This window comes from Aedes albopictus, chromosome 2 (genome assembly GCF_035046485.1).
Source record: "Aedes albopictus strain Foshan chromosome 2, AalbF5, whole genome shotgun sequence".
Lineage (NCBI taxonomy): Eukaryota > Metazoa > Arthropoda > Insecta > Diptera > Culicidae > Aedes > Aedes albopictus.
The window spans coordinates 408,967,221-408,995,201 of record NC_085137.1 but is presented as its reverse complement, the minus strand read 5'-3'; the positions used below and the strand labels follow the sequence as shown (position 1 = coordinate 408,995,201).

The 27,981-nt window shown below is 42.7% G+C and overlaps 3 protein-coding genes across 3 annotated transcripts in view; 2 read left to right on the top strand and 1 right to left on the bottom strand.

The window, feature by feature from the left end:
* The window catches only part of LOC109622784 (NEDD8-conjugating enzyme Ubc12), a 128,441-nt gene that overhangs the window by 42,313 nt on the left and 58,147 nt on the right, over nt 1-27,981 (top strand). The window lies entirely within an intron of this gene.
* On the top strand, nt 10,535-19,476 carry LOC115268497 (uncharacterized). Its single transcript, XM_029876522.2, has 3 exons — nt 10,535-10,814; nt 10,918-11,547; nt 18,172-19,476. Exons 1-3 carry the CDS (start codon nt 10,685-10,687, stop codon nt 19,428-19,430), a joined length of 2,019 nt encoding a protein of 672 aa, XP_029732382.2. The 5' UTR covers nt 10,535-10,684; the 3' UTR covers nt 19,431-19,476.
* The window catches only part of LOC109417988 (mediator of RNA polymerase II transcription subunit 24), a 20,912-nt gene continuing 12,362 nt past the window's right edge, over nt 19,432-27,981 (bottom strand). Inside the window, exons 7-8 of the mRNA XM_062853427.1 lie at nt 20,056-20,541; nt 19,432-19,665 (exon numbers count right to left, since the gene is read on the bottom strand). Coding sequence (XP_062709411.1) covers nt 19,566-19,665; nt 20,056-20,541 — 586 coding nt within the window. The 3' untranslated portion in view covers nt 19,432-19,565. The remainder of the gene's footprint in view (nt 19,666-20,055; nt 20,542-27,981) is intronic.

Genomic DNA, 27,981 nt, shown 5'->3' with positions numbered 1-27,981 from the left:
GAATGGATGCCCGTGTTTGATTTCCAAATTGCAAAATTAGGTTTGTTAGGTTGTTTGATGGGACACAAACAATACCGGAGGTCCTGAGGATGTTCAATTGTACTTATGATTAACCCTCGAACGATCGCGCTGTTGAATTTTGTACAACACGTTGAAAAAATCTCGCTTTTTGTATTCAGAATTAGCGTGGTGCTGGCGATGGTGGCCCACCGCGCGAGTTACGGAAGGTGTAAGAAACAGTTCTTGTTCCTTTCCCGGCTTGACGTGATCAAACTAGCGATTTAATTAAAGGGGATTCCATCAACAAAAAGGTTCTTTCTTTGGAATTTCCCATATCGGCAATCAAATTACTAATATGACCACAATATCTCAACGCTCATATTCATTTAATGCGTAAACTGACCTGGTTTATAAAACTGTATGTTCGTCTGTTCCTGTCTGTAGTCAGGCAGTGAATCAAAACATTTTCATCGTCCGATCTACTGTCAAGATCATCCAGAGATAACGAGATACATCATTTCTGTGCCATCTTTGATTAGAGATTGGATCTTTCATCCATATTTACAAAGATGATCTTTCGATCAGATGAGCAATGCAATGCCTGGCGGCAACACACGCGAGCTGGGAACAGCTTTCATCGTGATGGGTGATATGCAGAGGCGCGTAATCGGTTGGTAGACGATCGACGAAAGAATGTGCAGGTTGAGAATCAAGGGCTGATTCTTCAAATTCAGCATAATAAACGTGCACAGACCACACTCCGGAAGTACTGATGATGACTAGGACGCATTTTACGCGCAGCTCGAACGCTAGTACGACCGCTGCCCAAGCCACGACGTCAAGATCATCATAGGGTATTTAAACGCTCAGGTAGACCAGGAGGAGGAATCCAAACCGACGATTGGAAAGTTCAGCGCCTACCAGCAGACGAACGAATACGGCCTACGACACATTGATTTCGCTCCCTCCAAAACATGGCCATACGTAGCACGTTTTTCAAACACAGCCTCCCTTATCGTTACACCTGGAGGTCACCACAGCTGACGGAATATCAAATCGACCACGTTCTGATTGACGGACGGTACTTCTCCGACAATATCGACATCAGGACCTATCGTGGCGCCAACATCGACTCCGACCACTATCTGGTGATGGTCAAACTGCGCCCAAACCTCTTCGTCATCAACAATGTACGGTACCGGCGACCGCCACGGTACATCCTAGAGCGACTAAAACAACCGGATGTCGCCTCAGCATACGCGCAGAATCTCGAGGCCGCGTTTCCAGACGAGGGCGAGCTCGATGAGGCCCCTCTAGAGGATTGCTGGAGTACAGCGAAGGCAGCCATCATCGACGCAGTCGAGGGCACCATCGGGTAGATGGAACGAAATCGACAGAACGGATGGTTCGACGAAGAGTGCCGAACGGTTTTGGCGGAGAAACGCGCGGGCGGGCGGGAATGCTGCAGCTAGGGACCCGACCAGGGATGAGACCATTCATTTGCAAAGATTTACATTCACTTGCTATTATCTCAGTTCAGAAGCATGCTATCGAAAAACAATGTATGGATGAATTTAACCTTGTAGTTTTATCTGAAAGTTTGCCGAATAACATTGGGGTCGCACACGCATACCAAAGTCGTGAGTGAGCTGTGAAGGCAACTCTCCACGCGGTGAATGTAAATTATGTTCACGCCGTGGAGAGTTGCGTTTGCCTCCTTCTGTTGACTTAACTATTGATTATACGCTAATATATTCTTCTACAAAGTTTCAGGTAAAACAAAAATGAAAAAGTGTTCCATTCATTTATTTTTGCTGCGATGTTTCTGAAGCGAGTTAAAAGCAAGTGAATGTAAATGATTGCAAATGAATGATCCCTTCCTTGGACCCGACAGAACGTGGAATGTTACAAACAGAAGCGCAAACAGCAGACCCGCCTCTTTCGGGAGAAAAAGCGCCGCCTGGAAGAAGCGGAGTGTAAAGAAATGGAACTGCTGTGCCGTTCCCAAGAAACACGGAAGTTCTACCAGAAGCTCAACGCATCAAGCAACGGCTTCGTGCCGCGAGCCGAAATATGCAGGGATAAAGACGGAGGCCTTTTGACGGACGGACGTGAGGTGATCGAAAGGTGGAAGCATAACTTCGATCAGCACCTGAACGGCGTGGAAAACGTAGGCACGGGAGACCACGACAACTGAGGAAACGACGATGCCAGTTCAGCGGAGGACGGAAATGAACCTACTCCCACGCTGAGGGAAGTTAAGGATGGCATTTATCACCTCAAAACCAACAAAGCAGCTGGTAAGGATGGTATCGCAGCTGAACTCATCAAGATGGGCCCAGAAAAGTTGGCCACCTGTCTGCACCGGCTGATAGTCGGGATCTGGGAAACCCAACAGCTGCCGGAGAAGTGGAAGGAAGGGGTGATCTGCCCCATGCACAAGAAAGGTGACCATTTGGAATGTGAGAACTTCAGGGCGATCACTATTTTGAATGCCGCCTACAAAGTGCTATCCCAGATCATCTTCCGTCGTCTTTCACCTAAAACGAATGAGTTCGTGGGAAGTTATCAAGCCGGCTTTATCGACGGCCGGTCGACAACGGACCAGATCTTTACCGTACGGCAAATCCTCCAGAAATGCCGTGAATACCAGGTCCCAACGCATCACCTGTTCACTTCAAAGCGGCATACGACAGTATCGACCGCGCAGAGCTATGGAGAATCATGGACGAAAATGGCTTTCCAGGGAAGCTGACTAGACTGATTAAAGCAACGATGGACGGTGTGCAAAACTGCGTAAGGGTTTCGGGTGAACTATCCAGTTCATTCGAATCTCGCCGGGGACTGCGACAAGGTGATGGACTCTCATGCCTACTCTTCAACATCGCTCTGGAAGGTGTGATGCGACCAGCCGGGCTCAACAGCCGGGGAACGATTTTCACAAAATCCGGCCAATTAGTGTGCTTTTCGGACGAAATTAACATCACCGCCAGAACATTTGGAACGATGGCAGAGCTGTACACCCGCCTGAAACACGAAGCAGCAATGGTCGGACTAGTGGTGAATGCCTCAAAAACAAAGTACATGCTGGCAGGCGGAACCGAACACGACCGGATCCGTCTGAGTAGTAATGTTACGACAGACAGGAATACTTTCGAGGGGGTGGAGGAATTCGTTTACCTCGGATCCTTACTGACGGCCGACAACAACGTGAGCCGTAAAATTCGGAGGCGCATCCTCAGCGGAAGTCGGGCCTACTACCGACTCCAGAAGAAACTGCGGTCGAAAAAGATTCACCCACGCACCAAATGCACCATGCACAAAACGCTAATAAGACCGGTGGTCCTCTACCGGCACGAGACATGGACCATGCTCGAGGAGGACCTGCAAGCACTCGGAGTTTTCGAGCGACGCGTGCCAAGCACGATCTTCGCGGGTGTACAGGGTGTGAACGGTGTGTGGCGGAGAAGGATGAACCACGAGCTCGCTGCACTTTACTGCAAACCCAGCATCCAGAAGGTGGCCAAAGCCGGAAGGATACGGTGGGCAGTGCACGTTGCTGATCCGGTTGGCACAAGAAGGTGTGGAGCGCAGAGAACACGATGGGCGGATCAGGTGGAGCGTGACTTGACGAGCATCGGGTGTGACCGAGGATGGAGAGCGACAGCCACAAAACGAGTATTGTGGCGTACTATTGTTGATTATGTCTTGTCTTAATGATGTTGAACAAATAAATGTATGTATGTATGTAGTATGTATGTAAGCTGATGATCATTTTTGGTGTAGAATCATGCCCTGAGTTCAAAAACGCGAAGGAAAAAAAATACAGTAGAGCGGAATTTTTTTTCGACTTTCCATACAAGGTTGTTGATTTGAAATTGATTTTTGTTCTATTTTTAAGCAGAGTCGCTCACTTCACACATCTCATTCTCCGAAATCAATGCTCCGATTTAGCTGATTATTTAGTGCACTCGCCTAGTGATATGTCAAATGAAAAATGAGAAAGAATTTTTAAATTGTTTTTTTTTTCTTATAGAAAAAAAAAGATTTCTTCAAAATCTTTTGGAAATTTTGCTAAAATTTAAGGAGATTGTCCCTAAAACTCGCCAATATCTTGAATTTCATCAAACGCAAAACCTACATTCAGATGATCGAATGGTATTATATTCAGCTCTTAATTTATGGAAAGAGATTTAAAATTGGTTGAACAAAACGCACGATATTTGAATTGTAGTTAATTCTATATTTTAAAAAGTTGTAAAACTCAGTTAAAACTCAAAAACTGTTCCACTTAAAGTTATTTGAAGCATGGTTTCAAAATCAGCGCTAAATTGTGCTTCAAAAATGTTGGTCGTTGACAGGAGTTCACGACTTCCATTTTATTTTGTAAACTAGTGTTATCAAATCACCAGATTGCTCTTGGCTTCCTGAACAACTTTGCCGATACGACACTTTTATATCTGCTCTGGATCGCGAGCTTGAGAAGTTTGAAACTTTACTTGACAACTAGCGCCAGCTAGCGAAGAAATCACAAACTTATTGGTGAATCACCAGATTGTACTTGACCTACTGAACAACTTTGCTGAAGACAGCATTTTTCCACATAAACGAAATATCGCATGTGATAACTTATGAGCAGGCTTGGAAAGCGTCAATATCAACACGAGTCGTCACGTGATTTTTACAGAAGTGCCATCGAATCGGAAGACGATGACCAAGAGAGTCTAACAATATTCGCTCATTTTTCGTTCATGACTAAGCGTGACATGGTTGTAAACATAACAATTACTAGCACATCGATAGATTTTGTTATTGTTTAAATCCTTTAAATCATGAATATATGTCCCTTGTATCTATTAAATACAACGACTAGCCTAAATTAACTTGGAACAGGTGAAACTTTTAAATTCAAAACAATATGGAAGTTTTCGTCATGACGCTTGATTATTGTGAAATGACATGACGAAGTGCGCGAGTGCTCTTTTCATTTTGTGACGATGAAAAGGACTACTTGTTCGCTGTCATGGGATGGTCACGACCAATAGCAGCACTGCTTATGAGTGCTTCTTCTAACGAGTGTTCATTTAGTATCCACTTTTACATAGCGCCTCTTTCGGTCAAATTGCTAACTAATTGGATGTTAGTTGGCATTGTGTGGTAGGTCTATTCTAGTACTACAACTTTGCCAAAGAATGTATGGCGCTATCTTGGATTACACCTAAGATATTCGTTCCCATCTCCAATTAGGCTAAATCCCATAAGCTATGGGATTCCTACAGCACGGACTGCTGTATAATCAGAATCCGTGTAATAGGTGACCGTGTAGACGGAACCCGTGTAGACGGAACCCGTGTAGTAGGAGTCTAGACTGTATATTAGAATGAATTGAAAACTAGCCTAAAGTATAAACAGGAAGAAAAACGGAATAAAACGTAAGTACAATGTTCTGTAATGCCATTAGATGAATCTGATTTGACGATTAAATATTTACGATTAATGGTCTGTGTCAATTGGGAAATTAAAATTAATTTCCACTTAAATTTGGCAGTTCGGTAATTATTTCCTTAGGAGAACTGTCAAGTTTAAGTGTCGAACTGTCAAATTTAAGTTAAAATTAATTTTAATTTCCCAACTGACACAGACCCTAAATATTCCAGCTAAAGCTGACGTTCGATTTGAATAGGTCGAATCTACATAGAAATCACAGCAAACTTACGATCTATTCAAATCGAACGACAGAAACCTGTTCCCATTCCAAAGAGTCTTTGGCAAAGACCAGTTACTGAGTTGCTTTTAGAATCAGTTGGACAATTTGATTGAAAAATATATAGAGGATTTGTTTGTGAAATCGAGTTTTCGAGATGTCATCTATATATATATCTATCTATATATATAAAAATGAATTTCTGTCTGTCTGTCTGTCTGTCTGACCGCTATGGATTCGGAAACTACTGAACCGATCGGTGTGAAATTTTGTGTGTGGGTATTTTTGGGACCGGGAAAGGTTCTTAGCTTGGTGTGCGACCTCTCCGGTCTCTGGAACGGGGGGCTCCCATACAAATGACCTTGCGGGGCACTTCGCTATGGAACTGGATGTCAAAAAACACAGTAGGCAGTACGACGTTTGCCGAGACAGCTATGTACAACAATCAAAATTCCAAAAGTGTGTAAGCGAGATTATCTAATACTCACTGCTGCTGCAGACTACCGCCTCATTACTTTGGCCTTTGGGTAGTGGAGCAGCCGCTACACTACTGTGTGGCCGGAATTTCGCCGCCGGGGCAGCTCGAGAATAGAATGGCAGGTTTGTTGGGTAAGTGCTCGACCGACGGGGACCAGCGGGCGTTGCTGGATGGATTCGGGTATCAGGCGTCTTGCTTCTTTGTCGGAACAGGACGGCACGACCCAGAGCGAGACCGGAACGACCGTGCCGAGAAGAGTCCCTCCTTTTCGGTTAAGACCAATGGCCTGAGGCAATCGTCTTACAGTGGACGATGGCGGGTCGTTTGCTATTAGACTAGGGAGCCATCTCGACTCCCGAGCCGCCGTGTGTGACCGTTTTATAACAGATACGAGGACCTAAAGTAGATAACAATTTTCCGCCAATGGGATTGAGGTTGTTGCAGATTTACCTAAAAGGAGGTAGTCCGGATATACAATCCCTATCCCTTCTTTAACAAAAGGGGGGGGGGGGGGGGTGGCCAATTATTTCACGTGACCAGAATTCAAGAGTGGTAAAGGCTCCTGGTACAAAACCTTTCGGGATTATTTTAAAAATGACTTCAAGCACTCTGCTTGGGATTCCTCCAGAAATTTCTTCAGGAGTTGTTCCAGGATTCCTCTGTGAATTCCTTCAGGGATTCGTCTAAAAATGCCTGCAGGGATTCATCCAGGAATTCCTCTATAAAGTCCGCTAGAGTTTCCGCTAATACTTCCTCCTTGATATACCTTAAGCAATTCCTCTAGAGATTCCACCAGGGGTTCATCCAGGAACTTCTCCAACAATTCTTTCAGGGATTTGTCACTGAAAGTTCTCCAGTGATTCTTCAAGGAAACCCTACAGAAATTTCTCTAGGGATTTCTATAGAAATTTCTCCATGAGATCCTTAGAAGATAGCTCAAGGAATTTCTCTAGAAATTCCCTCAGGTCTACTGGAATTCCTTCAGAAGCTCCTCCAGGCATTCCTTCTGGAGTTCCTCCAGGGATTGCTCTTGGAATTCCTCCACGAATTCTTTTAAGAATTCCTCCAGGAATTCTTTCAGAAATACCTCCAGGGATTTCTATAGGGATTTCTCCAGGGATTCATCCAGCCATTCCTTCTGGATTTATTTTGGGACTTCTCCTGGAATGCATTTGAGAATTCCACCAGGAATTATCCCAAGAATTCCTGCAGAATTTACCTCAGGAATTATGGATTTCATCCAGGCATTTCCGGCAGGATTGCCACCAAGAATACCTCCAGGAATCACCCCAAGAATTGATCCAGGAATTGATCCAGAAAATCCTATAGGATTTTTTTTTTGAAATTCTTTTAAGAATTTCTTCAGTGATTCTTTCAGGATTTTTTCAGGAAATTCTTCCAGAGTTTCCTTGAGGAGTTTTTTCCAGAAATTTATCCTCCAGGTATTGCTCCAAGGATTCCTCCAGAGATTTCACCAGAAATTGATTTATGGGATCCCTCCAGGATCTGTGGTCTGAGGTCTGAGATGGCCAAATTTTGGTCTACGTGGTTTATGAACAGCCCCTTACCAGAAATTCCTTCAGGGAATCCTTTTAAGATTCTTCCAGAGATTCCTCCAGGAATTCCTTCGATAATTCCACCAAAAATTCATCCAGATGTTCTTCTAAGTTTTTTTTCTGGTATTCCTCCAGACATTAATCTGGAAATTGCTAATGGAATTTCTGAAGGGATTCCTCCAGGAGTTCTTCTAGAGATTTCTCAAGGATTCTTCAAGGAATTCCTCCAGGTATTTCTCTAGAGATACCTCATGAAATTCCTGTAAAAATTTCACTAGGGATTCCTGGAGGAATTTCTCCAGAAATTCTTTAAAGGATTTCCTCCAGGAATTCAACCTGAAAATTTTCCAACGATTCTTCAAGAAAATCTTTCAGAAATTCCTCCAGGAGTTCTTCTCAAGATTTTTCGAGGAATTTCTCTAGATATTCCTCCAGAAATTTGCACAGGCATGTCTCCAGGCATTCCTTCAGGAGCTTCTCTAGGGAATCCTCTTGGGATCGCTCTAGGAATTCCTCCAGGAATGCTTTTAGGAATACCTCAAGGCATTACTCCAGGAGTTTCTCCAGGGATTTTCATAGGCATTCCTCCAGGGATTCATCCAGGCATTTCTTCAGCATTTGATTCTGGGACTTCTACATGAATACTTTTAAAAATACCACCAGGAATTACCACAAAAATTACCCCAGGAACCTCCTGCAGATTTTACTTCAGGAATTTCCAAAGAAATTAAAGCAGTAATTCGTTCAGAAATTACAAAGGCAATTTATCCAAGAAATCATCCTCTCGGAGTTTATACACGCATTATTCCAAGAAACCAGTGATTCCTCCAGGAATTGGTTCAAAGGATTCCTCCAGTAATTCCACCAGGTTTTTCCAGTAATGTCTCGAGGAATTTACAAGAAATACCATCAGGGATTCCACTAAAGATTCTTCCTCCAGTAATTCCTAGGAATTCTCTAGGAATTTATTACTCGCGCTGTCTGTCTGTCTGACCCTTATGCATTCGGAAACTACTTATCCGATCGGTGTGAAATTTTGTAGGTAGATATTTTTTGGGCTGGGAAGGTTCTTAGCTTGGTGTGAGACCTCTGCGGTTTTTGGAACGGGAGGCTCCCATACAGATAACTTTCAAGTCACACTGTTCCATTTTCTTTATGAGCCAATTGCTAAAATTTACAACATACCTAAATGTTTCCTTCTTTTTATCGAAGGTTTTTCTTTCGAGTGGCGCTGTTGTGTAGTATATGTAAATTCTATGGTCGAGTTTTCCGTTTAAGTTTCAATGTATGATAAAAAGTTGATTAGCAATCAAACCACCAAACAGCATTCTTTATCTGAGACGAATGTACCAAATGGAAGATAACGTGCCTCTGGAGCCGGGCTTCCGATGTTTATACGAATGAGTTTACATACAACTAATTATCTAATGAAATGATCAACAAGATTTTTGAACGGTTCAATTTGTCCTATTGGTGGGTGGCTATGTTCGTATGTAGAACAAGTTAAGAAAATTAACAAAAACATTAGAAAAACTGTGCAAGAGCAACAATTAAAATGGGCAATACAAGGTTTGCCGGGTCAGCTAGTATTTAATAAATACCACGATTTAGAGCCTCATATTATATCAAGCCTTCATGTCAATTATTAATATTCGAGTATTAATCTCATGGGATTATAAATTATAGGGTGCGTGTACCAATTATGGCACTACCTAAGGAAAGTTAATTATACAAAAATAACGAGAAGACCAACGAATGTCATCAATAAGTTAAAAGACAGCTTAGTTCCCATACTTTACAGGAAAAATATAGAAACGGAGCCAAAACTACTTTTAGTATTTATTACGGCGTGTGCCAATGATAGGAACCCTGTACCAGTTATGGCAACATTATCTAGCTTCGGTTCCTTTTCGCACTATTTGCATGCATTCCTTATGGGATTAGCCATAATTGGTACACTATGGCGAAAAAGGGTGCAAGTAAGCCGAAATTTTAAGGAAAATAATTTATTTCTACCATGATTTGAGCAAAATGTGAATTTTAAATCAGTGCGACCATCTTTTGTGAACGTGATCTGGTGTTCTCAATTTTTTTCTTGTTGATTTACTTCGTTTAAGGGTGAAAATCAACTATGGCGAATAATTGGTACTATAGCTATAATTGGTACACTTACCCTAGTTAACCTTCACGACCCCAACCCCCAACATCTCATTTTCAAAATGTTGGCATTTTACCAATTTTTATCTGATTTTTTTTTTTGACAGATTACAGTCCAGCTAATTCTCTCGAAATCATGAAGATTGATACGTCGCAGGTCAGGTTTGGTTGGAAATCAGAAGTGTCCCTAAAGAAGCCTCGGCGGAACCTACCATGACGGAGATCCGGATGGATCAACAAATTGAAATCTGGTTATAGCAGTTATATATCAACTGTTTGAATGAAACATATTTATTTGAATATGCCAAGAGAAGAGCCGATCAATGCTATCCCGCTGAACAATGATACCCCGTTTTACGGTATACATAGAACTCTGCGCCATTATCTTCAATGAAACACTCTGCTAACAATAATATCCTGATTACCATCCGAATTCCCTGGGGATGCCAGGACTGTTTCAACTGAAACATTTTCCAAAATTACAGGTTTTCCAGGCCTTCCCAAAAAGCACAGATAGTTGAATAACAGTTAAGAAACTGAAGATTGCAATTGTTTGTTCAACTCTTATACAACTAAATTGTTTGTTGTAATGTTTATGCAGCAGTCACCCTGAATTAGTATCCTGCCTGAGCATTTGCATTGCAATGAAATGGGTAATATACCTACGCGAATTGCAGCGCCAATTGCCATCAATCAAGTTCGAATTTGGCAACTCTGGCCGCTCGTTAATTGCACAATTGTGTGCGCCGAGTTAGGATAAAGATAATCCCAGCGGTTGAAAATTACGAAATGAAACTGGATTGCACTACCAGTCAGTCTCCCGACGGCAATGACCACAGCCAGAAGTGGTCCAATGAAATTCTCACGTTGACAATGGATCGAACGATAGCGATTTTATTGATTTGCGTAGCGTCTGGTGGTAAGTCAAGCGTGCACGCGCGCGTATATACAGATTTTCGTAGATAAGCTCGTTGTGTCGGTCGCTAATCGATTGCTTTCTATAATCCACCGATCATCGCTAGTGCAACTGGCCTCAGCCGAAAATCTTCTCACGAATTCCAACATCATGCACGGGTTTATATTCCCGGGAAGCGTAACGGTGGCCGTCGGTGAAAGTGTCCACCTGAAGATCCTCGTTACCATGATCGACGGCGACCGGTGTTTGTATCGTGAACCGGGCTCCGACCAGGACGTGGACATTCACGCACCGTCTACTCTTGGAGAGCCACACGTCATTGCGCCGTCGAATACGAGCGAAGGCACGCGGAACGTAAACGTGGACGCCGACGAGTGCGGGATCAAGATTTTGAACATCAATCACGTGGATGCCGGATTTTGGCGGCTGACTCTGGTCCGCGACAGCGACCTTATACGGGGCATCTCGATGGTGAACGTGATCGATGTTCCGACGGTGCCGGACACCAGCGACAGAGATTCCATCGCCGGACTGGAGGAGATTACCCCGACGGGGACGAACTACTGTTACGTTCTGAGGGATAGTGATGAACATACCAGGGACACTCCGATGTACGAGCAGTGTTCGCTGGAGGTGGACGAAATGGATCCCACCGGGACTGGGCACTGGAACGTGATTGCCGGAGTGCAAGGGTACATGCGTGAAATGCACTTCGCCATCAACATCGAACACAAAGGTGAGCGTGGGTGGGCGAGATCGGGATGAATGGGATTGGATAGGTGGATTAGTGATAAGAATTGCGCGACGTTGCAATGGATGGAGTAATCCAGATTATATTTAACGTTGAAACAATGTAAAAGAAGAAGTGCGCGGCGGAAAGCTGTCGATTTGTGCATTCGCGTCATATTAGAAAAGCTACCGAACTTTGAATGATTGATTAACATGTTGATTAAAAAGTATTACAACAAGGTATTTTCCTTAGCGCATTGATGCATGATTTAGATTCGCAACTTTCTCTGGAAACAGCATGCCGAATATAAATGTTATTGTTTCGAGTGAAACTCATAGAAAATATTATCAAATTCTTGGATAATATCTCTAATATCTAATACTAGAACTTTTCAAGGCAATTCTGGCGCAAGTTTTAGGTGAACTTCTTTGTGAATCCTTGCTAGATGCTTTATTGTGAGTTCTTAGAAAAGTGAACGCAGATAAATTCTTCAAAATTTTAGAATTATTTTTACCAGGATTTTGGAGGAATTTATTCTTCTTCTTCTTTTTCTTTTTCTTTTTCTTCTTCTTTTTCTTCTTCTTCTTCTTTTTCTTCTTCTTCTTCTTTTTCTTCTTCTTCTTCTTTTTCTTCTTCTTCTTGTCTTCCGGTGTCTTTTCCGTACTTCCCAACTAACATTTACTGTGAATGTAAACGTCAACAAAGCGTCATCAATACGGCTTGATGCTGAGTTACTGTGTTGTAGGTACATATGGACGGCCAATGCTCGCCAGGTCACGCTCCACCTGGTCCGCCCATCGTGCTCTCTGCGCTCCACGCCTTCTTATGTCAACCGGATCAGTAGCAAACACCAGCTTTGCAGGGTTGTTGTCCGGCATTCTTGCAACATGCCCTGCCCACCGTATCCTTCCGGCTTTGGCCACCTTCTGGATGCTGGGTTCGCCGTAAAGTGCAGCGAGCTCGTGGTTCATCCTTCTCCGCCACACACCGTTCTCCTGCACACCGCCGAAGATCGTCCTTAGCACGCATCGCTCGAAAACTCCAAGTGCTTGCAGGTCCTCCTCGAGTATGGTCCATGTCTCGTGTCCGTATAGGACCACCGGTGTTATTAGCGTTTTGTACATGATACATTTGATGCGTGGGTTGATCTTTTTCGACCGCAGAATTTCACGGCCCACGTTGTTATCAGCCGTCAGTAAGGATCCGAGGTAGACGCATTCCTCCACCACCTCGAAAGTATCCCCGTCTATCGTAACATTACTACCCAGACGGATCCGGTCGTGTTCGGTTTCGCCTACCAGCATGTACTTTGTTTTTGAGGCATTCACCACCAGTCCGACCTTTGCTGCTTCGCGTTTCAGGCGGGTGTACAGCTCTGCCACCGTTCCAAATGTTCTGGCAATAATGTCCATTACCTTGGCATGAGAGTCCATTACCTTGTCGAAGTCCCCGGCGAGATTCGAATGAACTGGATAGTTCACCCGAAACCCTTACGCAATTTTGCACACCGTCCATCGTTGCTTTAATCAGTCTAGTCAGCTTCCCAGAAAAGCGGTTTTCGTCAATGATTCTCCATAGCTCTACACGGTCGATACTGTCGTATGCCGCCTTGAAGTCGATGAACATGTGATGCGTTGGGACCTGGTATTCATGGCATTTCTTGAGGATTTGCAGTACGGTGAAGAACTGGTCCGTTATCGACAGGCCGTCGACGAAGCCGGCTTGACAACTTCCCACGAACTCATTCGTTTTAGGTGACAGACGACGGAAGATGATCTGGGATAGCTCTTTATTGGCATTCAAAATAGTGATCGCTCTGGAGTTTTCACATTCCAAATGAACGCCTTTGAGGCAGATTACCCCTTCCTTCCACTCCTCCGGTAGCTGTTCGGTTTCCCTATCAGCCGATGCAGACAGGTGGCCAACTTTTCTGGGCCCATCTTGATGAGTTCAACTGCGATACCATCCTTACCAGCTGCTTTGTTGGTTTTGAGCTTGTGAATGGCATCCTTAACTTCCATCAGCGTGGGAGTTGGTTCATTTCCGTCCTCCGCTGCACTGGCGTCGTCGTTTCTTCCGTAGCCGTGGGCTCCCGTGCCTACGTTCTCCACGCCGTTCAGGTGCTGATCGAAGTGCTGCTTCCACTTTTCGATCACCTCACATCCGTCCGTCTTTATCCCTGCATATTTCGGCTCGCGGCACGAAGCCGTTGCGGGATGCGTTGAGCTTCTGATAGAACTTCCGTGTTTCTTGGGAACGGCACAGCAGTTCCATTTCTTCACACTCCGCTTCTTCCAGGCGGCGCTTTTTCTCCCGAAAGAGGCGGGTCTGCTGTTTCCGCTTCTGTTTGTAACGTTCCACGTTCTGTCGAGTCCCTTGCTGCAGCATTATCGCCCTCGCTGCGTTCTTCTCCTCCAAAACCGTTCTGCACTCTTCGTCGAACCATTCGTTCCGTCGATTCCGTTCCACGTACCCGATGGTGCTCTCGGCTGCGTCGTTGATGGCTGCTTTCACTGTACTCCAGCAGTCCTCTAGAGGGGCCTCATCGAGCTCGCCCTCGTCTGGAAACGCGGCTTCGAGATTCTGCGCGTATGCTGAGGCGACATCCGGTTGCTTCAGTCGCTCTAGGATGTACCGTGGCGGTCGCCGGTACCGTACATTGTTGATGACGAAGAGGTTTGGGCGCAGTTTGACCATCACCAGATAGTGGTCGGAGTCGATGTTGGCGCCACGACAGGTCCTGACATCGATAATGTCGTCCGTCAATCAGAACGTGGTCGATTTGAGATTCCGTCTGCTGTGGTGATCTCCAGGTGTAACGATAAGGGAGGCTGTGTTGTAAAAAGGTGCTACGTATGGCCGTATTGGAGGCGACGAAATCAATTAGTCGTAGGCCGTTTTCGTTCGTCTGCTGGTGAACGCTGAACTTTCCAATCGTCGGTCTGAATTCCTCTTACTGGCCTACCTGAGCGTTTAAATCTCCTATTATAATCTTGATGTCGTGGCTTCAGCAGCGGTCGTACTCGCGTTCGAGCTGCGCGTAAAATGCGTCCTTGCCACCATCAGTGCTTCCGGAGTGTGGGCTGTGCACGTTTATTATGCTGAAGTTGAAGAATCGGCCGTTAATCCTCAACCTGCACATTCTTTCGTCGATCGGCCACAGACAAACAGACATAACACTTGCGAAATTTCCATCGATCATGCTTTTAACGAACATTTTAAATTTTCATAGTTGTGGCTTTCACAACCAAAAGCGCGCACATCATTTTTCTATGCGTTTGACGTTTCACACTAGCGCCTTCTGTTGACGATATGGCACAACACAGTGATTCGTGCAACTTTTCCACCAGGTGATGGTAGTGTGAACTGGGCGATGGATTTCCATGAAAATCGTTCAAGGTGTTACGTCTGTTTGTCTGTGGATCGGCTACCAACCGATTACGCACCTCTGCATACCACCCATCACGATGAAAGCCGCTCCTCCTGGAGAACAAACGCTCAGGTTTACAGAAGCTTATCTTAGGTATCCTGATCGATATTCCCTCTGGGATTTCTGTTGGAATTCGTTCAAAGATGCCTTCCGGGATTTCCTTAAGGATCCATTAAGAGACTCCTGACAGAGAAATCTCTTCTTTTCCAAATACAGTAGACGTACGCTCGGTGCAAACGCATTAACTGCAATGCTTTTTAACTGCAAGTCCGCTAAGTGCAACCATTTTGCAGTTATCGCACCGCTTTCTGTCAAAATGAAATGTCAAAAGTGATGCGATGATTTTCGCATGAACTTTTGCTGCAATGCGATGTTTTCTGAACGCACATTGGCTGCGTACTGCAGCAACTGACATCAGTGGCGATTCCCTAACCTCAAATCTACCTGTTCAACAAGTGTAAATTCTTGAATTTTCTCAACAAATTGGCATGTAATTTTTAGAGAATGACGAGAATAGCCGTTTTCATCCATTTTCAATTGGATTCAGAACCTGAACACTTCGCAATTACAAGTTGTATGGTCGTTGAACAGGTAAAAAGTGAGGTTACGAGACGCCACTGACTGACATTTCTTTAACGTCTGTCAGCTGTTGCAGTTATCGCATTTCATTCGGTAAGTGAAACGTAAACATGCTACAGTTATCGAACATCTACTGTAGTGGCGGTGAATTGCTTTGGAGCAATAAAATACGTTCTTCAGCTATGGAAGAAGGTTTTACTTCAAAAAGCAGTTAACCCCTTTAGAATTGTTGTTACTCGTTTCTGCGAGATATATTCAGAGAACCCTAGTGGAATTCTCTTGGGAATACGTACTGGGATTGCTGCTGGTATTCCTTGAAAGATTATTTCCGGAATTTTTTTAGCGATTCCTTCCCGGGATTTCTCCAGAAATTCCTCTAGAGGGCTTGCATAGAAGTTTCCGTCCATATGTACAACACAGTAAGCCTGTGCCCCCTCTTTCATCAATCTCTTTCTTGTGTTTGTTTAGGAGAGTGAGCGAGAAAAAAGAAAAAGTTAGCTACGCCAATGGCATCAAGCCGTATTGAGGACGTTTTGTTGACTTTAACATTCACAATAAATGTTAGTTTGGGAATCCACCTGACATTTCCAGAAATCCTTTGAGGTATTCCTTCAGAGATATTTTCAGGGATCCAATTTTCAAAATTTCGTTCGAGATTGCTCCATCTCCATCTGGAATTATTCGAAGTATTTCTGCAGGAATGCCTTCCAGAAAAACTCTTGCAGAAAATTTTGCTATAGCTTCAGGAAAACCTTTAGGAGTTACATCAGCAATTCTTTCACAAATTACTACAGCAATTTCTCCAGGATATCCTCCAGGGATTCCTTCAGAAATGCCCCCAGGAATCCCTCCCGGAGTTTATCCAGGAATTAATCCAAAAGCTTCTTCGAGAATTCCTGCAAGAATTCCTCCTGAGATTCCACTAGGAATTTCTTCAAGGATTTCTTCAGGAATCCTCCAGAAATTCCTCCCGGATTTTTTTCAGGAATTATTTTAGGTATTCCTCTAGGCATTCCTCCAGGGACTCCTTCAGAAATTCCACCAAGAATTTCTCCAAGGAGTTACCCCAAGAATTTCTTTAGGAATTTCTTCGAAAATTCCTAAAGCAATTCATCCAGGAAAATCTTTGGGGGTTCATTCAGAAATTCTTTCAGGAATTCCTCCAGGAATTTTTAAAGGGATTTCTTCGGGAATTCTTTCTGGGTTTCCTCCAGGAATTTCTTCTCCAAACATTTCTCCAAGAATTGGGTTTTTAAATTTTGAAAAATTTACTGATATTTTGCTTTTATACGAAAGAGCACTTTTTTCTGAGCCACTATGATTTTTTTTCAGATTTTTAGAACTTTATTTTGGTACCTAAAAGCAATTCCAAAGAGATTTTTTGAAATCACCTTTTGACAGCTGGGCAACTGTTTGACAGCTCCGCCCAGTATAAAATGCAACGAGGGGTGATTCGACAAATCGCTCCCATACAAACTTTAAACTGATTTTTAAATAGGTTCCCGGGCACCAAAATTCATGAAAATTTGGATTTCGGCTCAGTTTAACATGCAGATTCAGAATATGGAATTATCTCAACACCGCTAAAGAAGCCAATTATTTTACGGATTCCTCCAGAAATTCCACCAGGAATTCCTGTAGGAATTTATTAGGAATTCCATCAGAGATTCCTCTAAGGATCCTTCCAGAGATTCCTCCCGGAATTCCTCAGATGATTCCTTCAGTAATCCCTCCAAGAATTCATCCTCGAATTTCTCCAGAAATTCCTCTGGGAATTCATCTAGGAATCAGAAATTTTTCCAGGGATTCCTCCCAGAATACCTCTAGAGATTCCTCCAGGAATTCTTCCAGGGATAGTTCCACGGAATTTTCCCAAGAATTCCTCTAGGGATTTCTCCAGGAATTCGCCCTGGGATTCCGACAGTAATTTATCCAGAAGTTCATCCATGCATGACTCCTGAGGTTCTTCCAGAAATTACTTCAGTAATTCCTCCGGGGATTTTCAAAGAATTCCCCCAAGAATTCTACCAAGAATTTCTCTAGAAATTTCTCTAAGGATTCTTCCAGGAATTCCTCAAGAGGATTCTTCAGAAATTTCTCCAGGGATTCCTCCAAGAATTCCTCTAGGAAATCTTCCAGGGTTTACTGTTGGAATCCATCAAGGAATTCATTCAAGAATCCCTCCAGGGATTTCTCTAGGAATTTATCTAGTATTTATTGTACTGGAAGTTCTTCTAGAGGTCCCTCCCAGAATTCCCCTAAATATTCCACCAGGTATTCATCTAGGAATTTCTCCAGGGATGCCTCCAGGAAATCCTCCAACTATTCCTTCAGAAGTTCCTCCAGGAATTTCTCCAGGGATTCTGCTACGAATTTGTCCAGAAGTGTACCCCAGGATTTTCTCCGGAGATTCCTCTAGGAATTAATTCATGGATTTCTCCAGGAATTCCTCCAGTGATTTCTCCAAGAATTCCTCTAGGGATTCCTCCAAGAATTCGTCCAGAAATTCCTCCAAAGGTTCATCCAAGAATTATTCCTAGAAGAATTTCTCAGGTAGTGGACAACCTCTACTCCAATTACTTACTATCTATCTCCTTTCTTTTCATCTCAATTCCCTCCAGATGAGCAAATATCCCCTTCTGTTCACCGGGGAGCGGACTTCCATGTGCTGATGTGCAACCTCCAGTACAGCCGCTCGATGATTCGGTTCTGTCGGTTCGTACGGGTGGCGGACAACCTGGGCCTGAACATGCTGCCGGGCGTCGGATGGGATCGGTATCGTTACTACGGGAACGGATTCGACGTTGGGGATTGTGGACTGGAGGTGGAAGAGCCGGACACGATCGATAAGGGGTTGTGGAAGTGTGTGGTTGGCTATGGGGATGATGACATGATGAAGGTTGCCGGTGCGATTATGGACAATAGCGACGAGGAAGCGGCGTTGGCAATCATATCGGTGGAGAATGTCAACGCGCTGAGTGGAGCGGAAATGACACTTCAGTGTAATGCGAATAAGCCACTGGATTACTGCTGGTTCAGGGATCAGGATGGAGAGATCTACTCGGTTTCGGAGAATTTAGTGCACGGCGAAGGGACGAATTATTGGTACAGCGGAATATCGTTGGCTTTGGGTGACTGTGGAATTAGGTTTAAGCCAGTTTCGGAAAACATGACAGGACAGTGGAGTTGCCACGTGGGCAGTACTAGGTATTCTTCGTTGGAGGTATCAGCAGGTATGGACGTGAAGGTTGGAAGTTCCCAAATCATTGCAAAGGCAGACACAGTGGTTGCTACCGTGGGCACCGCTCTTGTGGTGGAGTGTTCTTCGATTCCCAAGAACACTCCATTCCAGTACTGTCGATTTGTTACACCAAGCGGTCAAGCGTTCAGCTTGGACGAAGGTATAACCTCAGATCAAGCTATACTGAACAACTACTACTCAAATCCAACGCATGAGCCGAAAAAGGGATACTGTTCTCTAGTAATCCTGAGCGTGACCTCCTCTGACCTGGGGCCATGGATTTGCGCCGGAAAAATAGCAGGCCATGCAATGGAACAGCACACGATGTTCGAGGTAACAACCATCCAGTCCCAACCGGATCAAGCTCAGTTGAGTACAGCCGGCATTGTAGGTATGGCCATTGGTGCGGGCGTCATTGTTCTCGCCGCCATCGGGTTAGGATACTACAGCTTTAGACGACGCTTGCGGAAACTAACCACAGCGGTAAACCTCGAGCAGGAGATGGAAACCAGAGCTACAGAGAGAGCAGAAGCTATACAGCAACGATTCAGTGTAGTCAGTCTGGGTAGAAGATCTAGCGACGGTAGTCGGCAAAGCCAAGGCAGTGATAATCAACTACGTAGCGTGGAAAGGTTGTAGATAAGTTGTAAAATAATTATTCGAATAAAAGTAACATAGAAAGGTATTAGATTCTATCCTCCTTCACACAGAGAAGAAGTCTTTAACTGTAAAATCAAAAAATTAAACGAACAAAAAAGCATAATACACACATACTCACAGCTTAATGCTATCCTTACGCATCTGAATGTTTCGGAACAGGCAGAGATCCGACATGGCAAACTGCCTGCCGGAAGCGGTACTTAAGTCATATAACCTGGAAGAATAAAGTTTAAGATTTTGTTTTATATCAAGTAACTCAAAATGGGTCTTTCTCGGTTAGGCATAACAATGCCATTTGGTATAAGTGTCGTTTGTCATACAGCCGTTTGCACTAGCGTGCGCAGTTTTTTCTTTTTTCTCGCTTATTCTCTTTGATAAACACAAAAAAGAGCGAGATAAAACAGGGGACAGAGTGCCCCCTCTTTTATCATTCTTTTTCTCGTGTTTGTTTACGAGAGTAAATGGAAAAAAAGAAAAAGCTGCGCATGCTAGAGCGTTTGGCATATAGTGGCTGTTTATGTATAATTATGCCAAACGACTTTTTGCCAAACGGAATAAATCCCCACTAATTCGCTGAAAACATACAATTTCTTTGTCCACTTACCTCAAAATAAACCCAACGGTCATATCGTCCGTGGCGTTGATCTTCATCATGTTCTGGATCAGCCCGTTGGGAATCAGCTTCAGGACCGGCTTAATGCGATCCTTTCCCACCTCGACCAGCAGCGACAGCAGCTGGAACATGAAGAAGATCTTGGGCGACAGCTCGTCCGACACGATATACTGCGAAAAGGTTCGGAAAAGCGCCTGCAAACAACCCTGCAAGGGTTCCTTCAACTGCGTCGAACTTTCGCGGGCGGCCAGCACCTGTTCCAGCATGAAATCACTGGAGGTGGAATCGCACGAATCGGAACCGATCTTACGGATTTTGGGCGCGGAACAGAGTGCATCCAGGTCGTCGCCTTCGGCAGCAATTGCGGCGCGCGAACGCTTCTTGGTGGGCGGAACTGGGGCTTCCATGGTGGCCACGATGCAGTAGACGCAGAGTTTGGCAAGCACTCGGGAGAACGGGTCGACGATTTCCGATATTCTGGAATTTAATGAAAGATTTACGGGTATGTATTGGCACTTCGGCAGGTTGAGGTAAAGAGAGAGGAGTAGGTACTCTAAGAAATTGTACCTAATATAATTTGATGTCCGTAACGAATATTATCAGCTCTGCAGTAGCTACTGAACCAAAAAGAAATAGATCTAGATGTTCACCATGTATAAAATCCACTAATTTTATCATTTTTTTTTCTTTTTTTTATCTTTATTAACAAGATTTTTAGCCCTAGGCTAGTTCATCTCGGGACCCACGCTTTACTTACCTTCCGAAGGAAGAACTCACATTTGTGTGAGTTTGTCGGGAGTGGGATTCGATCCCAGGTCCTCAGCGTGATAGTCACGTACTTTAACCATCACACCAGGTCCGCTCTATAATTTTTCTTGTCATTATTAATGTTTGGAGCACATCGAAGATGTATTTCAAACATTAAAGCGGCCAGGCCTACTGTGCAGCTTTGTTGATTTTTTAAGCCATATAACGGTAACATCTCTTACCAATGAGAGTCTATTAAAGGTGGGGAAGAAGATACTTCGTGTGCGTGAGATCCGTGTCTGGTGCAAAACATGTCACTACTACAAGCAAAGCGAGCTCCCATAAGAACGCGTGTCAAATAGTGACGGCACTATTTGTGTTTACATTTTTCTTTGCTTACTAATACATAGCCATCTCTTCTTCTTCCTCACCTGTAATATACTCTCATTGATCTCGTACCAACCGTTCGGCATACATAGTTTGGGTTATAAATATTTGATACTAGCTGTCCCGGCAAACTTTGTATTGCCAAGCTGTGGTGGTTTGACAACTGTTGAGGTCATAACGTCACCGCACTCTAGATTTTTTTCATTTGTTGATTTCCTCCCAGCTCACGAAAATCAGTACTTTATCAATTTTCTTACTTTTCTAGATAATTTTGGTAACTTTTTGTACATATAAACACAGCCGCCACGAATACGAATCGAACCATGCAAGAGTCATGCTGATCAGTCCACCCGTTCTTGAGTTTTGTTGCCTCAAAGCAACTTCAAACTCTTTTTTATATATATAGATTCGATGGGAGTGACTTGGATAAGTGGGTTAGTGTACACTCCATGAATTCTCCTGGGAAGGGACACAGGTATTTTCCCCTTGTGTCCTGGGTTATGTAAGCCTAGGTTTAAGCGCCATTACTCGCTTAATTCTTTCGCGAATTCCTCCATGGATTCATCCAGGAATTCATTCAGGCATTCCTCGAGGAATTCCTCCAGAACTTCTTCTGGAATTCATCCAAGATTTCCTCCCACAACTAATCCAGGGATTTCTTCAGGAATTCCTCAAGGGATTCTTCCAGAAATTCCTCCCACGGATTCTCTCAGAAATTTCTCCGGAAATTCCTCCAGGAAGTCCACCAGGAATTCCTCTTATAATATTTCCAGGAAAAAGTAATTTCTCCAAGAATTCCTCTAAGACATCTGCCTAGAATTCTTCCAAGAGCCCCTTCAGGAATTCCACAAACTCCTACTAGACATTCCCCAAGAATTTCACCAGGGAACCCTCTAAGATTTCTGCCAAGGAATTTCGCCAGAATTTTTCAAGAAATTCGCCAGCGAATTTTTCAAGAAATTCCTTCAAGAATTCATTTAAAAAATCCTCCTGAAATTTCTTTACGAATACCTCTTTGATTCCTTCGAGGATTTCTCGAGGGACTGTTCCGAGACTCCTTCCAAGAATTCCTCCAAGAATTTCTCAAAGAAATGCTCCATGAATTTCTCCAAAATTTTCTCCCAAATTCTTCCAAGAATCCGTCCAGGAATTTCTTAAGAAATTCTTTCCCATGAAAATTCTTAGAGGAATTCCGGAAGGGTTTTCTTGAACTTTTGAAGAAATTTTTGAAGTTATTTTGTTTTTAATTTTTCTGGAGGAATTCCTGGAGTATTTTCTGTAAGAATTCATAAAGTAATTCATGCGAGTAATTCCGAATTCACGCGAGGTATTCCTAAAGTATTTCCCGCAATAACTGGAATTGAAAAAAGTTCCAAACAGGACAAATTCCTGTAGTAATTCCTACAACAATTCTTGTAGGAATTCCTGCAATTATTTCTGGAGGAATTCCTGGAATGTTTCTTGTAGGAATTCCTGGGGTATTTCCTGGAACAATTCCTAGATGATTCCCTGTAATAATTCCAGAAGGAATTGGTAGAATAATTCCTGGAGAAATTCCTGGAATAATCCCTGAAAGAGCTCCTGGAGTATTTGCTGGAGGAATTTCTGGAATATATCCTGGAGTATATCAAGGAAGAATTTCTGGAGGAATCAGTGTAAGAATGACTGATGGAATTACTGGAAGAATTTCAAGAACAATCCCTGTGAGGAATTCCGGGAAGAACCCCTGTTGGAATTGCTGGAGGTATACCGGGATTAATTTGTGGAGGAATGCCTGGAGGTATTCCTGGAGGAACTCCTGAAAGAGTATCTGGAGGACACCGTGGAGGAATTTCTGAAGGAATCTCTTGATGAATTCATAGATAAATTAGCAAGCTATTCATGGAGAAATTCCTAGCTGAATTCCTGGAGGAATTTCTGGAGCAATTACCCGGAAAAATTACCCAGAGAAATTCCCTGGAGGGATTCCTGGAGTAATACCTGGAGGAATTTCTGGAAGAATTCCTTGAATCCTGTATAAATTCCTGGATTAGTTGTTGGAGGATATCTTGGATGAATTCCTGAAGGAGCTTTGGAGGAATACCTGAATGAATTCCTTGATTCGTGAAGGAATCCCTGGGGGTATTCCTGAAGGAATTCCTGAAGGAATCACTCAAGGAATCCCTGGAAAAATTTCTAGAGAAATCGCTGGAGCAATCCCTGGAGAAATTCCAAGGAAAATTCCTTTGAAATTTCCCTTGAAATCCTCGGAGAATTTGAGGAACTTCCGGAGAAATTCCCGAGAAACTCTTGCTGGATTTTTCGAAAGGTTCTTAAAGTAATTCCTGAGGAACTCCTGAAGGAATTCCAGCATAGCTGCTGAAGAATTTTTCGAGAAACTGTTGGGAAACTCCTGAAGAATTTCACGGGAAATCCTGAGGCATTCCCTAGGAACTAGTAAAGATATTCTCGGAGAACATCACGATGAATATCTGAGGGACTCCTGGAGGAATTTCCGAGGAAGATCATTTTTATGTCAGTGGATGTACAAGTAACACAAATAAATACTCAAAATATTATGAGATACAACAGAGGTAATCGTGAAAGAATTACATCGATAAAGTAAAGAGACACAAGAGTAGAACTTGTAGAGCTTGAAGGTCTTAGTTCCAGAATAGTTTGGATGACCTAGGTCACCAAGAGGATGTTGCTGTATGTGATCAGAATTGCACTTTGAGGTTCTAAGAGTAGCGTAGATTATATTCCGCGAGCATTCGCTACAATAAAAATATCCTAAGGTTTACAGATATTGTGACCCATACTTCAAAACACATTGGGTCCATTTGTATGTCAGTAGACACCCAAATAGCAACAAATAAAGATACTCGTAATATAATAAGGTGCAACAGACTCAATCGTGAAAGAATTATGCCGATAGAGTGAAGAGGAACAAGAGTAGAGCCTGTAGACCTTGAAGTTCCTAATTCCAGAATAGTTTGAAAAGCCTGGAATATCCTATGAATGTACCAAAAGCATTATAGATGTGCACTGAGGTTCCATCAGTAGTATATACTACATTCCACGATTTTTTTCACAATTCAAGTATGATACAGTATGTAGATATCGTAACCTAAACTTCAAACTGTATTGGAGGCCATTTGTATTTCAGGGAATGTCCTACTACCACAATATCAAGTTGCTCATAGCATTGCGAGGTCTAATGGACATCAACGTGACTAAATTTCTTAAGTGTAGAATTAACTACAGGTTAAAATACACAGTAATAAAAAACAAAAAAAAAATCTTGAACAGTGTGAACACAAACGATGGTAGATGTTTAAGATCTTAAGAAAATGAATTCCAAAGTAGTTTGGCTGACCTAGATCACCCAATTCATGTACCATGAGTTTTCTAGGGGTGCTTTGAGGCTTTTTGAGCGCCGTAGACTATGTTATGTCACAGACAAACAGACGTAACACTCTTCAAAACGGCTTGACACATGCATTTAGTGATCAATTCAAATTTCATTTGATTTGCGCGATCGTTGCACCAGAGGCGCTGATGTTCGATCGCTTTGACGTTTGCCAGTGTACACGTTGCTGAATGATGCAAATGCAAATTACAGGCAATTTGTGTAGTAGTGTGCGTGTCAGCAAAACGTCAAATCGAAATCCATCATGGCCGACAGTGTCGCGCGCGGTTCTACCAACAGGTGGCAGTGTGCTCATGAAAATGACACCGGGCAAAAGTTTTAGATGAATTTCCTCTAAGAGTTACGTCTGTTTGTCTGTGGTTATGTGATCATTCATCGTGTATAAAATTTGGTCGAGAATGTTGGATTTGTGTCACAAACTACGGAGTACTTTTGAGGCCTTAGAATAGCTCTGGGATCAAAACTTCAACAGACTATGATTGGTAGTAATGCATTGCATGTTAAGGATCAGTGAAAACTATTGATGATTAGCAAAACGATGAAATTTGAGCAAAAACATGTAGAATTTATAAAAAAATACAAAAAAGCCACGTATTTTCGGCTCCCAGCAAGAGGGGGGAGGGTGCAAAGGGAGAGGTACCATGCATTTCTTAGCACAACTATTCCCCTTGACTATAAAAAAAATCGGTCGTAAAATGCTTTAAAACAAAGAAGATATTACATTTCTACCAAAAGTAGATCGTCCCGGGTGTTTACGGGTTAACTTCAAGAACTCTCCCGGGTGTTACCCCATACATTCAGCCAGGAAATCTTTCAAATATGCCTAAATTCTTCAAGAGGTTTCTTAAATATCATTCCTGAATTTTTCCCAGAGATTTCTAAGACACTCATCCAGATATTATATCAGGAATTCCTCTTATTATTGCAGTACGAATGTCCCTAGAAGTTGTTTCAGAGATTCCTCCGAGAAGTCATTTAAAAATCCTACAGATTTAAATTGCTGGAGGAATCTCAGCAATAGTTTTCGAATTGATAACCCCTGGGAAATTGTTTGGATTAGTCTGCGAAAGAACTCCTACAGAATATCCTGCCTAATTCTTGAAATGATGTTCAAACAGAGTAAAGGCGAAAACTCTGGAAGAATTTGGAGAGAAATTGAGGTGGAATTCTATAATTCTTCCTAGGTGTGTTAATCCGAATTAATTTCTGAAAGCATCTCTGGAGAAACTCTTGCAGAAGTTCCAGGTGGATTTTTTAGAGAAACACCTGGAGGATTTCAAAATGCAATCTGAATATGAATCTCTGTACTAATTGTTTGAAGAGAACCTAGAGGAACCTCTGAAGAAATTCCTGTGAGAATCTTTGGAATAATTCCTAGGAATGTCTGGGGGAAGTCTTTAAAATAATTCATAGAAGAATCGCTTTAAGAATTCCCAGTTCTCTGCAAGCAATCCTAGAGGAATCTTCGCAAGAATTCCTATTTATAACAATGTGTGGAAGAATAACTAAAGGAGTCTTTGAAAAAAACTGTGGTGAAGCATCTCTGGAGGAACTCTTGCAGAAGTTCCTGATGATATCTTTGGAGAAACCCCTGGACGATTTCGAAATGGATGCTGTAAGAAGTAGAAGTCAAAAGTGGAAGAACTCCTGAAGGAACCTTTGAAAAAAATCCTGAAACACTCAGTGGTGAATTCCTGTAGGAATTCCTGAAAGAATTTCTGAGAAAACTCGTGCAAGAAAATCTGGATTCCTGAACCGCCGAAGAATCGATGAAATAACTTCTGATCTTTGGATCATTTTTTGAGCAATTTCACCCAAAACAGCCGGTGGAATCTCTGGCACAATTCAAGGAATTTGTGAAGGAAACTTTGTAGGAATCACGGAAACAATTTTTAAAGGTTTCACTTGATGGATTCTAGTAGAAATATTGTGAAGATTCCTGGATAAATTTCTCGAAACAATGTTAAATGAATACCTAGAATCAGCATCTTGTTCCCAGATTTCTCAACTTCTTCAAAAATCCCAATTATGTCTACTGATATCGCTTGTTTGTTCGCATAATTAGCAGATAGCTTGCCCGGCTTTTTGCCACCACATTTACTCTAGGAATTTCTCAATTAAATGTCATTTTAAATTTTAAGTCGTTAAGTCATTTTCTAACAAGTTTTCCAGAAAATCTTCCAGGGTTTCTTCAAAATATTCTCCCAGAGATACCCTTGATGCATTTTGCCAAATATTTCTACAGAAATATATCCAGATATTCCACCAAGAATTCCTCTAAAAGTTTCTTCAGAAATATCTCAAAGAATTCCTTTAAAGATTATTCCAGAAATACCTACAGAGCTTCCTAGAGAAAATGAAGATCTGGTAGAATTACTGGATTCCTTGAATCGCAGGATGAATGCCTGAGAAACAACAAAATGGAAGTAAATAGAAGAAAATCGTGTTAAATACTGTTCCTTTTAATTCCACTAAGAATTTGCATCCTTTGACAGATACGTATTTCGACCTCAACTGTAAGGTCGCCTTCAGTGTCTTGTACTCAACTCGACTTAGTGGAAATAAAAGGAACAGCACCACCTTCCTTCCTTCCTTCCTTCCTTCCTTCCTTCCTTCCTTCCTTCCTTCCTTCCTTCCTTCCTTCCTTCCTTCCTTCCTTCCTTCCTTCCTTCCTTCCTTCCTTCCTTCCTTCCTTCCTTCCTTCCTTCCTTCCTTCCTTCCTTCCTTCCTTCCTTCCTTTACAGTTTACAGCTAGAAGCTGCAATAAAGAAACTGTTGTTATACCAATTTTTTTTAACTAGTTTTAGATTTATTAAAGTACAAGTTTGTAAAAATTACAATTCCAGCTTAAAATTATTAACATTAATATTCTCTGTTGAAGTATTACATATGAAATAAACAAATTTAGCAAATAGTTTTTTGATTTTGAGTGTATCTCTGGATGGTATGCCTCTTAATTCAGGGAAAAGAAAGTAGTTATGATTTTTATTTCGAAGAGATGGTGTTAACGTTGCAATAATTGACTTTAGAAAAATCCAAACTGGTTTGGATAAACAACACGAAAAGAGTTTGTGTTCAATTGTTTCAACAACTCCTGGACAATGTTCGCAAAGAGGGGAGTTCCGACGTCTTTGTTTGAAGAACAATTCGTTATGGTTTATCTTCCCGTGCATCGCCGTGTACCACACGGACCGAAGATGCGAATCAATTCGGTGATCTGCTATGTTCTTGAAGATTAGCTTCCATCGGCGATTTACACTCAGCACAGCAGGATCGTTTTCCGCTAATAGTAGTTCAGAGTATATTCTCGAAGAACAGTGGTGTTGCAGAGCCTCATTGTTAAGCGTTGCTACTTCTAATGCAAAGACCTT